This window comes from Dendrobates tinctorius, unplaced genomic scaffold, assembly GCF_039654945.1.
Source record: "Dendrobates tinctorius isolate UK_male_01 unplaced genomic scaffold, ASM3965494v1 ptg000029l, whole genome shotgun sequence".
Classification (NCBI taxonomy): Eukaryota; Metazoa; Chordata; class Amphibia; order Anura; family Dendrobatidae; genus Dendrobates; species Dendrobates tinctorius.
In genome coordinates, this window is record NW_027361697.1 from 21,136,637 (window position 1) to 21,150,221 (window position 13,585).

Genomic DNA, 13,585 nt, shown 5'->3' on the forward strand with positions numbered 1-13,585 from the left:
GAGAAGTGACGGAAGACTGGAGAAGAGCAAATGTTGTACCTATCTTCAAAAAGGGGAAGAATGTGGACCCAGGGAACTATAGGCCGGTGAGTCTGACTTCTATACCAGGAAAGATCTTTGAACAAATTATTAAACAACATGTATGTCAATACCTGGATAAGAATGAAGTGATTAAACAGAGTCAGCATGGGTTTGTAACTAATAAGTCATGTCAGACTAACTTAATTTCCTTCTATGACGCTTTCACTGATTGGGTGGATCAAGGAAATGCTGTAGATATAGTATATCTTGACTTCAGCAAAGCATTTGACAAAGTCTCTCATACAATCCTTATTGAAAAAATGACTAAGTATGGAATGGACAAGGCAACTGTTAGGTGGATTCATAACTGGCTTAGTGATCGGACCCAAAGAGTGGTCGTAAATGGCTGCACATCCAGTTGGAAGAATGTCTCAAGTGGGGTACCACAGGGCTCTGTCCTGGGCCCTGTATTGTTCAACATCTTTATCAACGATTTAGATGAAGGAATTGAGGGTAAACTGATTAAATTTGCTGATGACACAAAGCTAGGAGGGATAGCTAATACTAGAGAAGAGAGAGAGAGGATTCAAAAAGATTTAAATAAACTGGAGAAGTGGGCAGCAACTAACAGAATGGTTTTTAACAGGGAGAAATGCAAAGTACTACATCTGGGCAATAAAAATGAAAAAAGCATATATAGAATGGGAGGAATAGGGCTAAGTGACAACACATGTGAAAAAGACTTGGGTATACTAATAGATCACAGACTGAATATGAGTCAACAGTGTGATGCAGCAGCAAAAAAGGCAAATGCAATTCTAGGATGTATTAACAGAAGCATACAGTCTAGATCACGTGAAGTAATTATTTCCCTCTACTCCTCTTTGGTCAGACCTCATCTGGAATATTGTGTCCAGTTTTGGGCACCACATTTTAAAAAAGACATCAACAAACTGGAGCAAGTTCAGAAAAGAGCGACCAGAATGGTGACCGGTCTGCAAACCCTGTCTTATGAGGAAAGGTTGCAGGATTTAGGAATGTTTAGTTTGCAAAAGAGAAGACTGAGAGGAGACTTAATAGCTGTCTACAAATATCTAAAGGGCTGTCACATTGTAGAAGGATCAACTTTATTCTCATTTGCACAAGGAAAGACTAGAAGCAATGGGATGAAACTGAATGGGAGGAGACACAGATTAGATATTAGAAAAAACTTTTTGACAGTTAGAGTGATCAATGAGTGGAACAGGCTGCCACGAGAAGTGGTGAGTTCTCCTTCAATGGAAGTCTTCAAACAGAGGCTGGACAGACATCTGACTGGGATGATTTAGCGAATCCTGCTTTGAGCAGGGGGTTGGACCAGATGGCCCAGGAGGTCCCTTCCAACTCTACGAAAAAAAAAAAAAAAAAAAACATGGCCCAAAAACATCAGCTTACAGTCCTCAAACTACCAAGAGCTGCGAGCGGTTTGCAAGACGCTGAAAAGAAACAATTCGAGCCAACAGAACCGACATATATAAATATCATGTCGGACAACGTGACCACAGTAGCCTTCCTACGCCACCAGGGGGGCCCAAGGCACGGGAAGCTTCAGGATTTAGCATCCCGCATCCTCACCTGGGCGGAGAACAACTCTCGTTCCCTGTCAGCAGTACACCTAGAAGGCTCCAAAAACAGTATAGCCGACTATCTGAGCAGACAGGAAGTCCGGGCCATCGAGTGGGAACTGAAAGAAGAAATCTTCATAGATTTGTGCCATCGGTGGGGGACACCCCAACTGGACCTCTTCGCGACAAGAAAAAACACCAAGCTAAAGAGATTCTACCCTCAATCCGGCAGACCATCCAGAAGAAGTTGACGCCCTCGACCAGAGTTGGGGAGGGGGACTGCTATACGGGTTTCCCCCTATCGCCATAATACCGAGGTGTGACGGGAGTATTCTCCAGAGCAAGGAGGGACAACAGGCCTGGGAACGATCCAACAGATTTATTGACCAGAAAACAGGAACACCACAAAGGTAATTTGCAGAGTCCCAAAATAAGTCCACAGGAAACTGATTCGGGGGCACCTCCCGACAATCCTTGTGCCAGATCACAAAACCATAGTCCTTTAAGAGTCCCAGAAATCCACCACGATCACACAGAGGCCGAGGCTTCCTCAGACAGCCTCGTCCTTCTCTTTTAGCATCCAACTCACATCTGATCTTAAAACAATGTATTGTCAGGGCTCCTGGGATCAGTCCATCTGAAGGGGGGTAGGGGGTCACACCTACTATTCAATGGTTTGGTCCATCAGAAGATTCTAGAAATGTAAGGGCTCCACTGAGTCTACAGGGTGTGATTTGTAGGGTATCTTCTGCTTAGGAAAACAATAGCCAAAATTCCACTAGTTGTTGACACAAGCCTAAATTAGATTATGGTCCAGGGACATCACAAGACATTGCAAAGTATTGGGGGAAGGAGACATATTATACAAAATACAGGACAGGGCAAAACTACAAATCATGACACGAGGGTCCTCAGAAAGATCCAGGAGGAAGGAACTCGGGTGATGCTAATCGTACCCTTTTGGCCCAGGTGGAGTTAGTTTCCCCTCCTCAAGAAGATGGCTCAGAATGGGCCACTCCATCTACCAACGACGTCGGAACTACTTTCCCAGGGCCCAGTTCTACACCCAAACCCAGGAAACCTACAACTAGCAGCATGGATCCTGAGAGGGACATCCTAAAGTCCAAAGGCCTCTCTGACCAAGTGATCTCCACATTGCAGGCCAGCCGTAAGCCTGTTACGAGGGCAATATATTGTAAGATCTGGAAGAGGTTCTGCTCAGAAAGTGGTAGTACCCCCATAGACCTGTCTCGCCCAAATATCCCTCAGATCCTGGACTTCCTACAGGCAGGATTTGGTAAGGGCCTAACCCCACGCACACTGAAAGTCCAAATAGCGGCTTTAAGTACTTTCTTCAATTTCTCCCTATCCTCCCATCCATGGATAGCAGTATTTACAAAAGCCATCCAGAGATTAAGGCCCACATTAAGAAAAACTGTCCCCCCGTGGGACCTAAATCTGGTACTTAACAATCTGTGTAGGCCCCCTTATGAGCCAATATCCGAGATGGACCTCTCAAAGCTCACACAAAAAAACGTATTTTTGGTAGCTATCACCTCAGCCAAACGATTAGGCGAGATCCAGGCCCTCTCAGTCCAGAACCCTACATTCAGATCTTCGAGGACCGCATAATACTCAAACTAGACCCAGGGTTCCTCCCTAAGGTAGTGTCTCCTCAGAATCTAAACCAGGAGATAATCCTACCCTCATTCTGTCCAGCGCCAAAGAATGATAAAGAAAAACTGTTTCACTCACTGGATGTTAGACGTGTGGTCACATGCTACTTAGAAGTCACCCGAGATTGGCGACAGAACACAAAACTATTTATCCAGTACGGCGGTAAAAATAAGGGCAGAAGCGCAGCCACACACACCCTGGCAAGATGGATAACATCAATTATCACCTCTACGTACGAGGCCGAAGGGTTACCTATACCTGAAGGGCTTAGGGCCCATTCCACCAGGGCAATAGTGACGTCATGGGCAGAGAGGGCAGGAGCCTCAGTGGAGCAAATATGCAGGGCCGCCACCTGGTCTACACCAAACACTTTCTGTAGACACTATAAGTTGGACACTCTAGCAGCTAGCCAGTCGACCTTCGGTCGTAGAGTGCTACAAGCAGTAGTCCCACCCTAAGCAAATTCCTACTTTGGTATTCCCCATGGTGCTGTCAGGATAGGACGTCCTGGAAAACGGAGATTAGACCTACCGGTAATGTTATTTCCAGGAGTCCATCCTGACAGCACTGGTAGTTCCCTCCCTATGATTTGTATTGGTGTCATTATGCTTGTACTAAATCTCAATAAATTTTAATTGCATCATACTGGTGTGGTACTTGGAAAAATCACTGGAGTGTGGGTGTGGGAGGGGACCTTTAACCTCTCGTGCATTTCCTGTCCCTGTAAGGATGAAAGTATAACCCCATGGTGCTGTCAGGATGGACTCCTGGAAATAACATTACCGGTAGGTCTAATCTCCGTTTTTGTTGTTTTTCATATTTTTTAAACTTTTTTTTTTTTTTTAAATGTCTTCAATAATCCCTTTAGGAGACTTGATGCTGCGATCACCAGACTGACTGTTCTATATATAGCAGGGCAAAGCACTGCTATGTATAGCAGGAATCACGATCTCCTATGAACGCCACCCGTGAGCCAGCATTCACAGGAGTATCGTAATGACAGGTACGGGGATCTTCTGCAGTTCTCTAGCTGTCATCACAGCCCATCAGCGCCCCGCGATCACATTACTTACTCTCTTCTGAATGGCTTGTGTTAAATTCTGTCAGTGATTGACAGCAAGATGTAACTGATTAACAGCCACAGGCAGAGCACCACTCCACCCACAGCTGTTAGAGGCATTGATTTAATAAGCCATCAAGATGCAGGCTTGGAGGACCTTTCAGTGGGTTTTTGTAAAGCTTAATTTTTCCTTTGATAGCGGTACAGGCAGGGCTATATTTGGTGTTCATGCTGCCCTAGACACTCTCAGTGGTGACATCCCCTAATGGTAAGTCAGACTAAAAGTGCCTACACAGACAGTGATGTCTGTGTGTGATGTGATCAAAAACCAGACAGAACACCAACTATTTAAATGCTTGTCTACATGAACCCTAAATCTACATTCACACAACGATTTTCGGGTCCTAGTGGCAGATATGGCCTTGAATACTGGGAAAATGAACAAACCCCAGCTAACATAGTGCTGTTCATGTTCCTCCATGGTCCACGATTCGTCCTGAAGACCAAGAAAGGGATTTTAGAACCTGGCAAAAAAAATGCTGATGGTTCCATGTGTGAATACTGAAGACACAGAACCTTTCTGACTCTAGGTAAGGCGTGCACACATGTGAGAAACTGGTCCTGAAGATATTTTATGGCTGATATTACAAAGGTGTAACAATTATTCAGAAGTTCAGAATTGATCAGAAGTCGCAGGGTTGTGGATTCATGATGCAGTAATGTATTAACTGCCTAAAGAAAGGTAGAGTCTAAACATTGTGTGTTTTTCAGATGTACCTGGGAATCTGGGGGAACCTGGAAGGGGTGATAAAGTGTCAAATGGAAAATACTCTACATCTTGATTTTGGAGCAGAACTAGAGCCAAGGAAGGAAATTGTACTATTTGACAAGCCAACAAGAGGTACCACCGTTCAAAAGTTCAAAGAGATGGTACACAATCTTTTTAAAGTAAGTGTCCGATCATATGCTTCTGATTTACCAAATGAAGCATTACAAGGAGTGAGTCTTTACCCTATCTGATTTGGGTTTCCCTGGTTATTGAGAGGGGTTGTCCAGGACCTTTATGCTGATGGCATATCAATATCAGATCGGCTATATATACTGCTCAAAAAAATATAGGGGACACTATACAATACATTGTATTGTTTAGTGTTCCCTTTATTTTTTTGAGCAGTATATACATATAATGTTAAGGGGAGAAAGTAAAACAGAGAGGCGGGGACCCGAGAATCTTGTAAGTGGAAACAGTCTGTTTTCAAAGTAAAAATATTGGTATACATACAAGTATGTACATGCATATGTGCGTGCAAAAATAATAACCTCTAAACAGGGGAACAAGTAATTGACTTAATGGTGGAAAGAATCTTACAACAATCTGATATGTCCTAGTTATTTACTCTGAGAAAGAGGTATATACACAGTATGTATACATGTTCCCCCATGGATCAAAAAATTCTAATAATATAGATGTCTCCAATAAGGTCATATGCAAACAAAGTTGTAATGATTGGATTTCGTGGTGTGTGAGATCTCAAGAGCGATAGATATACGTATATAGAAGATGTGTAATGAATCCTACTTAATAAGGACAGTCTTACAAGTACTGTTAGTTACATAAAATGTCCAAATTAGACATAATGGTATACAAATAGAAACATGCTTAACAGAAAACAAACACTTTAAAACGTAATAATGAGGGCAGTAACCTGTGTGTAACACCCCTGACGCTCGTTTTATGTGCAGCTTCTGCCAAGGAGAAAATTTTATTCCTAAAAGTCCATTTTTCCAGTTCTGCAATCACTGGAGTTGGGGTCAAGAAGTGTAAAAGATTTTACAGGGACTGTCAGCACAGAATGACTGTTCAAACCAAGCACAGCACCTGTAGGGGACAAAGCCCTTTCATACCTTTAGTGTCCTAATATGTTGCTGTATTTGCTAGAAATCATTCTTTATTTGAAGATGCTAATGAGGCTCTCGGTGCACCCCTGGCATGGCTGAGCAGCGCAGTGCAATGTCCCACCTACTTGATTGAAATCTCCACCTTGTTGGCTCATTCTTTACAAGTGCCAGACTAGGGCAGAGATAGGTGGGAGGGTGTACTGAATTCTGCCGCGCCAAGGGCGCACCAAGCGCTTTTTAATAAAGAACGATTTCTGTAAAGCACTACAATGGATTTGGTCACTAAAGGTACAACTCATTAGGGCTCTGTCCCCTACCAGGTGCTTGATTCGGAGAGTCATTTTGTGCTGACTGACTAGATGTATGTTCAGGGCATCTATTTTATTAATGTCTAATATTGTAATAGAAGCATTTGAAAAATCCAACAGCACGGACGTCGGCTGCAGAGATCCTGCGCTGTTCTCTGCCTCCGTCCCTGCTGCTTCATGCAGCAGAATATTATACCTGCTTATCACATTCCCCTGCCAGCAGCACAGACGGGGCTCTTTGGGATGGTACGTCGCCAGCAGAAATGGCACTGATGAGGCTTCCCTTACACTGCAGTGCTCGGCTGACTAATCCATTCACAAAGCAGCAACATCCGAACTGCGGTTTTGGGGGGCTGTGCAGTGACCATAGCGACCCCCCCACTGCTTTCACCTCTTGGATATCTCTCTTATGCCAATACTTATATTACTTTTGTCTCACGACAAATAATCACAACAAAAATCCTAAAATTGTTTCAAAGTACCGCTTTTTGTGATAATTTAAAAAAGTTAACTCATCTGCATTATAATATTATTATTATTATTATTATTATTATTATTATTATTATTATTTTGTAGATCTGTTAACAAGGCTACTTTGTTTGCATTTCCTGTAGCATAAGCAGCTGGCATTATTGATGGGCTCTTACTTTTAGAACTGTTTAGTAATCAGACTGACATAAATCGATAGCATCAATAACCTGATTTTCAGCAAGGCCATGCTTTTAGCATTTAGCGATATTCGCAGCTATTCTCCCGTGTCCTGATTTTCATGTACACAGATATACATGCAGATGGGAGACAGGATAAGAGGAGGCAATGATTAAACTCAGCCTTCTGGCATTAATTATGTGGAGTCTGGAAAATGGCAATTATTCAAGTGAATTATTGTCTATCCATCCATCCTACAGTCATCTCGAAGGTTACAGGACTTCCAGTGTACAATGTGATTTTTTTTTTTTTTTTTTTTTTCCTAGGCCATTGTATTTTGAAAGCAAATTCATCTAAGGCTCCGTTTAGATTGTCCAGTTGTCAGGAAACAAGCATTCACGGCAACACTCACTCCCGATTATTGACACATCTAAACATTCCGATCAACAGTCAAAATGCTATCTAGTTGGGTGCGACTAGCATCAGAGAAAAACAAAAATTAAAAAGATTTCCATCTTTTTTTTTTGAGTAGTAAATATCTAACAAAATGCAAAAAAAATATCCTTTGTGCATATCCATTTAATTGTACTTCCACACTGGGTGACCTCATGGGGAGCGGGCTCGGAAGCCGAGGTCCATCCACACGTGGCTGATGTCTGCTATATTAATCACTGCCATCTTGGTTCTCCAGTGAAGCCAAGCTTCACTTTGCTTAGCTTCATAAGAGACTACAATTTTTATTATACATCGCAGCGCTGGAGTCCTGGGTTCAAATCCCACCAAGGACAACATCTGCAAGGAGTTTGTACTCCCCGTGTTTGTGTGGGTTTCCTTAGGGTACTCCGGTTTCCTCCCACATTCCAAAGACATACTAATAGGGAATTTAGATTGTGAGCCCCATCAGGGACAGTGATGATAATGTGTGCAAACTGTAAAGTGCTTCGGAAAATGTTAGCACTATATAAAAATAAAGATTATTATTATTATTATTAATACCAAAGTACTGTATTGTAGTATATCGTATAGGCGATTAAACATAAAAAAGTTACAGGTGTCAGAAAATAGCAACACAAACCAAAATGTGGGAATGTTTAGCTTGTGAAAGGGAAGACTGCGAGATGTAATAGCTGTCTACAAATATTTCAAGGGCTGTTCGTGTAGATGGATTATCTTTATTCTCATTTGCACAAAAAAAGACTAGAAGCAATGGGATGAAACTGAAAGGGAGAAGTTACAGATTAGATATTAGACAAAAACTTTGACAGCGAGGGTGATCAATGAGTGGAACAGGCTGCCACAAGAGGTGGTGAGTTCTACTTCAGTGGAAGTCTTCAGAGGCTGGAGAGACATCTGTCTGAGATGGTTTAGTGAGTCCTGCATTGAGCAGGGGATTAGACACGATGACCCTGGAAGTCCCTTCCAACTATAACATTCTATGATTCTACCTTTCATTGCAAGTCCTTAATCAGCCACAAACTTGCAGTTGTACACCTAACCTTGGGCTCTGTTCACATGCCCCTGGTGACTTCTATTTATTACGGCAGCCTGACTTCTGTGCTGGATTCTTTATATGACGGAGACATCTCGCAGGCCCCTTTGACTTATAATGGGTTTTGCTGAGATGTCTGATTTTGATCCAAACATCACTATTACAGCAGAATTTACAACACAAGCTTCTCCAATTAGTTACTGTCAGGACTCAAATGTCAGGACCCTGTCAGCGTCGGCAAACTGCCACGCCGAGCAGGGTGACTTACCCCCACTATGGGAGAGCGCGGGGTCCAATACAGTAGTGACGGTTCAAGCAGACAGGACCTGCGGCACAGAAAATAGTAAGGAGTCCCAGGACCTAGATCATGTGACTGCAGGGGGTGGGGCTTAGCATCCTACTGCTGCAGATGATATAATGTACCTACTGCAGGGAAACTGTAGTAGAGGAAAACGCAGGTCAGACAAGCGAGGGTTCGTACACGGACAGGGCTGTGCGGTACCAGAGGGACGAGCAGAGAATAGTCAAGTCACAGGCAGAGGGTCATACACAGAGAGGTAGCGCAGTACAAGAGGGACAGGCAGAACTCGTAACAGGGACAGAACCGGATCAAAACCAAACACGCAAGCAAGATATCAGGCACGAGGTCAACTAACTCAGCCGAGGGCAGGAGTATAACTGACACCGGACCTAGGTCAAGTGAGCATTAAATAGCCGCCCTCTGTCAGAGAGAGGCAGAAACAATTAACCCCTGTCTGACCAGGACGGGCCAAAGACAAAGCCCATCCTGGATCATGACAGTTATATGATCCAGTTGATCTAGTTAATATAGTGTACATTTTACCATCACGCCATAGTAGCTTCTTTTCCAGTGTAGCGTTGAGCTTTATGCATTGCCAGGATAGGTTTCATGTGTGGAGACCAAGTAAGGGGGCAACTCCCACACCGCCATCATGTCTGTTTCCTATAGTAAGACTTGCTGTCCTTGTTTGATAGTTTCCATTTCACGTCTTAATTATCTTTTTGAAGTTCTTCATTTATTATTCATTTTTCCAATAAATGTCGGTGTTCTCAAAATCATCCGTTTTTCAAACATAGTATAGGTTATACTCTGCTTTATGCCTCTGTTGCAGATCTTATCAAGAAAAAGTAATGCGTCTGTGCTACTTTTTCCGCCAAAATGACGGACCCCAGTATAACCAATAGGCACTGTCAGGAGCCATTTGTGTCCGTCATGTGACCAGTCTGGCCCAGAGTGAATTCTTGTTTTCTGCTCTTGCAGCCCGAACTGAAATACTGAATTTAAAACGTAGGTGATCACATAGCCTTCCCTATGACCAGTGCAGTATTGCCTGTCCAGATTGCACTACTGCCTATAGAATTCATCCATACGTGGTCTTGATTATAAATGGCTGGACAACGTGATCTGATTTTAAATGGCGTGCTTTCAACACAGTGACTGCTCAAACCAGCACATACTCTCAGTACACCCTTGTTTTGGCTTAGCAGTTCTGTACACCTTCCCACCTACTTGTTTTCCATCTATCTTAGCCCTCCTCTGGCTCCAGATCTGTTAATTAGGCCGGGGTCAGACTTGCGAGAAACTTGGACGAGTCTCGCACATGCCGGCAATCGGATTGGAGCGTGCGTCTTCATGTATCTCTATGCAGCTGAACGCTCTGATCCGAGTGCCAGCGGCAGTGCCGGGTATTGACTTGCGAAACTCATCTGAGTTTCTCGCAAGTCTGGCACCGGCCTTAAGGTAGAGGGAGGAGATAGATGAAAAAAGGAGGTGGGAAGTTGCACTGAACTGTTTTGCCTCAACAAGTGTGCACCGAGCACATGTGCATGGTTTTAACATTTATTTCCAGGACGTCCACCTGACAGCACTATGGAGGATGTCCTCCTCGTCCTTACAGGGACAGGAAAGCACACGAGAGGTTAAAAGGCCATGTCCCACCCCCTTTCCCTCAGTGTTTTTCCTGTCCCTGCACGGAGGGACACGCGAGAGCTTACCGGAGGGACCCAGGGGATCGTGCGGCCGGTCCAATCCTTCCCCTGTCAAGAGGTCCCGGGGCCGAAACTTCCCGGTGGGGAGTCCCTCGGCTCCAAAGGCCAGGAGCAGGACGGCGCTCCTGGAGGGAGCCGTTCCTCCCGGTGGGGGGGCTCTCGGCTCCAGGACGGGTCGGCTCCCCGCAGGCGGCTGGCCATGCGGGCACCGACAGAAGTGGGGCGGCGGGCCGAGTACCCGCAGGACGCGGCTGGGCAGTGGAGGCCGGAGCGCCATAGCAGGAAAGGCTCCCTGCTCGCGCCGAGCGCGGTCGCGCGCAGATGCCCGGCAGGAAGTGGAGGCGCGGCTTACCAGCGTCACTTCCGGTGACGTCAGACGCCGGTTTCAAATCCAGGGCGCGCGCGCTCCTGGACCAAAGCGTTCTCCAGAGTCGTCACAGGTGGTTCCAGACTGTGTGACTGCATCAGACGCCAGGGGATGGAAGGCAACACTGCATCTGGTGGAGGGGTAAGTGCGCATAGCGCAGACCACCCTCCCCACCCGTCCCCACAGCCCATATCTGATGAGGTGCCCCTTATATTATCAGGAAAAGGGAACCCCGGCTGAGTCCCCCTCGGGGAAGGACCCGGCGAAAGCCACCGCCAAATCAGTCAGATGTCCGGTGTGCAGAGTAAAGCTGCCAGACACCTATAGCAAGACCCTATGCGGTCCCTGTACCTCCAGGGTCATAGGCGAGGAACAGCCATCTCTGCTTTCAGAAATGAGGTCGCTGATAAGGGAAGAGATTCAGGCCTCTACGTCCCGGCGTCGATCCCCCAGCCCTGGGCCAGGTCGCAAGCGTCCAAGGTGGGAACCAGTCCCAGTATCAGAGGCGAGCCCTAGCGAGGAATCCGATTTCCGGAACTCAGATCAGGAGGAAGAAGGCGAGATCCTGGGGGATAGTCAGGAACAGAACAGAAAGTATCTGTTCAGACTGGAGGATACGGACGAGCTGGTACACGCGGTCAGAAATACCATGCAGATGGAAGAAGTCCCTAAGCCACAGTCCAGACAGGACTTAATGTTTGGAGGACTGGTGTCCCGCAAACAGGTGGTGTTCCCTGTGAGCGAGCACATCAAAGCAATGATCCAGGAGGAGTGGAAAGAAGCAGAGCGTCGGTTGACACTCTCCCGAAACTTTAAAAATAGACTGCCCTTCGATCCCGAGGAAACTCGGGCGTGGGAAGAAGTCCCTAAGATCGACGTCCCGGTTGCCAAGGTTACGAAAAAATCGGCTATCCCAGCCGAGGACTCATCCGGTCTTCGAGACCCAATGGATAGAAAGGCGGACGTCTTGTTAAAAAGAACATGGGAGACGTCGGCGGCCCTGATTAGAGCCAACATAGCAGCCACCTCGGTGGCCAGGTCTATGTTCCTGTGGTTGGGGCAGTTGGAGGAAAACCTAACCAACAAGACCCCGAGGTCAGAGATACTAGCATCTCTTCCTCTTTTGAAATCAGCCACGGCGTTCCTGTCGGATACGTCGGCGGAATCTGTTAGGTTTGCGGCCAGAAACAGCTCCCTCTCTAATGCGGCCCGGAGAGCAGTCTGGCTTAGATCCTGGTCGGGGGATAACCCTTCTAAGGCCAAGTTATGTGCCATCCCTTTCTCGGGTCTGAGGGTGTTTGGTCCAGCCCTGGATAATATCCTTGAGCTGGTGTCTGATAAAAATAAGGGATTCCCGGAAGAAAAACCCAGGCGGTCCCAGTCCTTTCGGAGAGGCTCCTTCTTCAGAGGACAGTCAGAGTTTAGGGGCCGGGCGAGTTCTAATAGAAGCTCCTACAGAGGCTCCTTCAGCCAAAGTGGGAAGAACAGAGGTCCCCCATTTGCATCGACATCTAGGTCGAGGAGACAATGACGCCATAGGCATTGGGGGGAGACTTCGCCACTTTGCAGCAAACTGGTCGCGAGTCACCAACAATCAGTGGGTCCTCAGAACCATCAGAGAAGGTTACAGGATAGAGCTCTATTCTCCTCCCCCCGACAGATACAGTATATTGCCCCCACTGTCGTCCAGGAGGACTCCGCAATGTGGTCGGATCTTCAGGACATGTTAGACTCGGGGGTCATAATACCAGTTTCACCATCAGAAAGAGGGAAAAGTCACTACTCTTCCCTGTTTGCAATTACAAAGAAATCCGGCGAGACCCGCACCATCATAAACCTGAAGCCACTAAATGCTTGGGTCAGATACAGGAGGTTCCGGATGGAATCAATCCGATCCGCGATTCCTCTGATAGACAGGGACGCAGTTATGTGCACCCTAGACCTAAAAAAGGCATATTATCAGGTTCCTATTCATCCCTCATCCCAAAGCCTACTAAGGTTCGCGATCAGTTCACCGGCCCGGACCTGCCATTTCCAGTTCCAGGGTCTTCCATTCGGGCTGGCCTCAGCTCCCAGAATCTTTACGAAACTGGTGGTAGAGGTGGTGGCCTACCTGAGAGATCAGGGTATTGTGATTGTGCCGTACCTGGACGACTTCTTACTGGTGGCAAGATCCAAAGAAGCGCTCATCCGAGACAGGATCCGAACAACTACTGTGATGGAGTTCCTGGGCTGGGTGATCAACTGGGAGAAGTCGGACCTCACACCAAACACCAGAAAGGTATTCCTGGGAGTCCTCCTAGACTCAGCCGACAGAATATCCTGGCTACCCGAGCAGAAGCAGAAGTCCATTCAGGCCAGAACCAGAGGTCTGTTGAAGCGTCAATGCTCCATAAGAGAAGCAATGGAGGTCCTGGGCCTCATGACGGCCTGCATCCAGTGTGTCCGTTGGGCCCAATTCCACTCGCGGTTGTTACAAAGAGAAATTCTCGCGAGGTGGGA

At 46.2% G+C, this 13,585-nt stretch overlaps 1 protein-coding gene across 6 annotated transcripts in view; it reads left to right on the forward strand.

Annotated features, from left to right (window-relative positions):
• The window catches only part of DIPK1A (divergent protein kinase domain 1A), a 136,048-nt gene that overhangs the window by 107,770 nt on the left and 14,693 nt on the right, over positions 1-13,585 (forward strand). For all 6 annotated transcript variants that reach the window (XM_073571441.1, XM_073571443.1, XM_073571440.1 and 3 more), the window contains one exon: positions 5,134-5,310. In XM_073571441.1, coding sequence (XP_073427542.1) covers positions 5,134-5,310 — 177 coding nt within the window. The remainder of the gene's footprint in view (positions 1-5,133; positions 5,311-13,585) is intronic.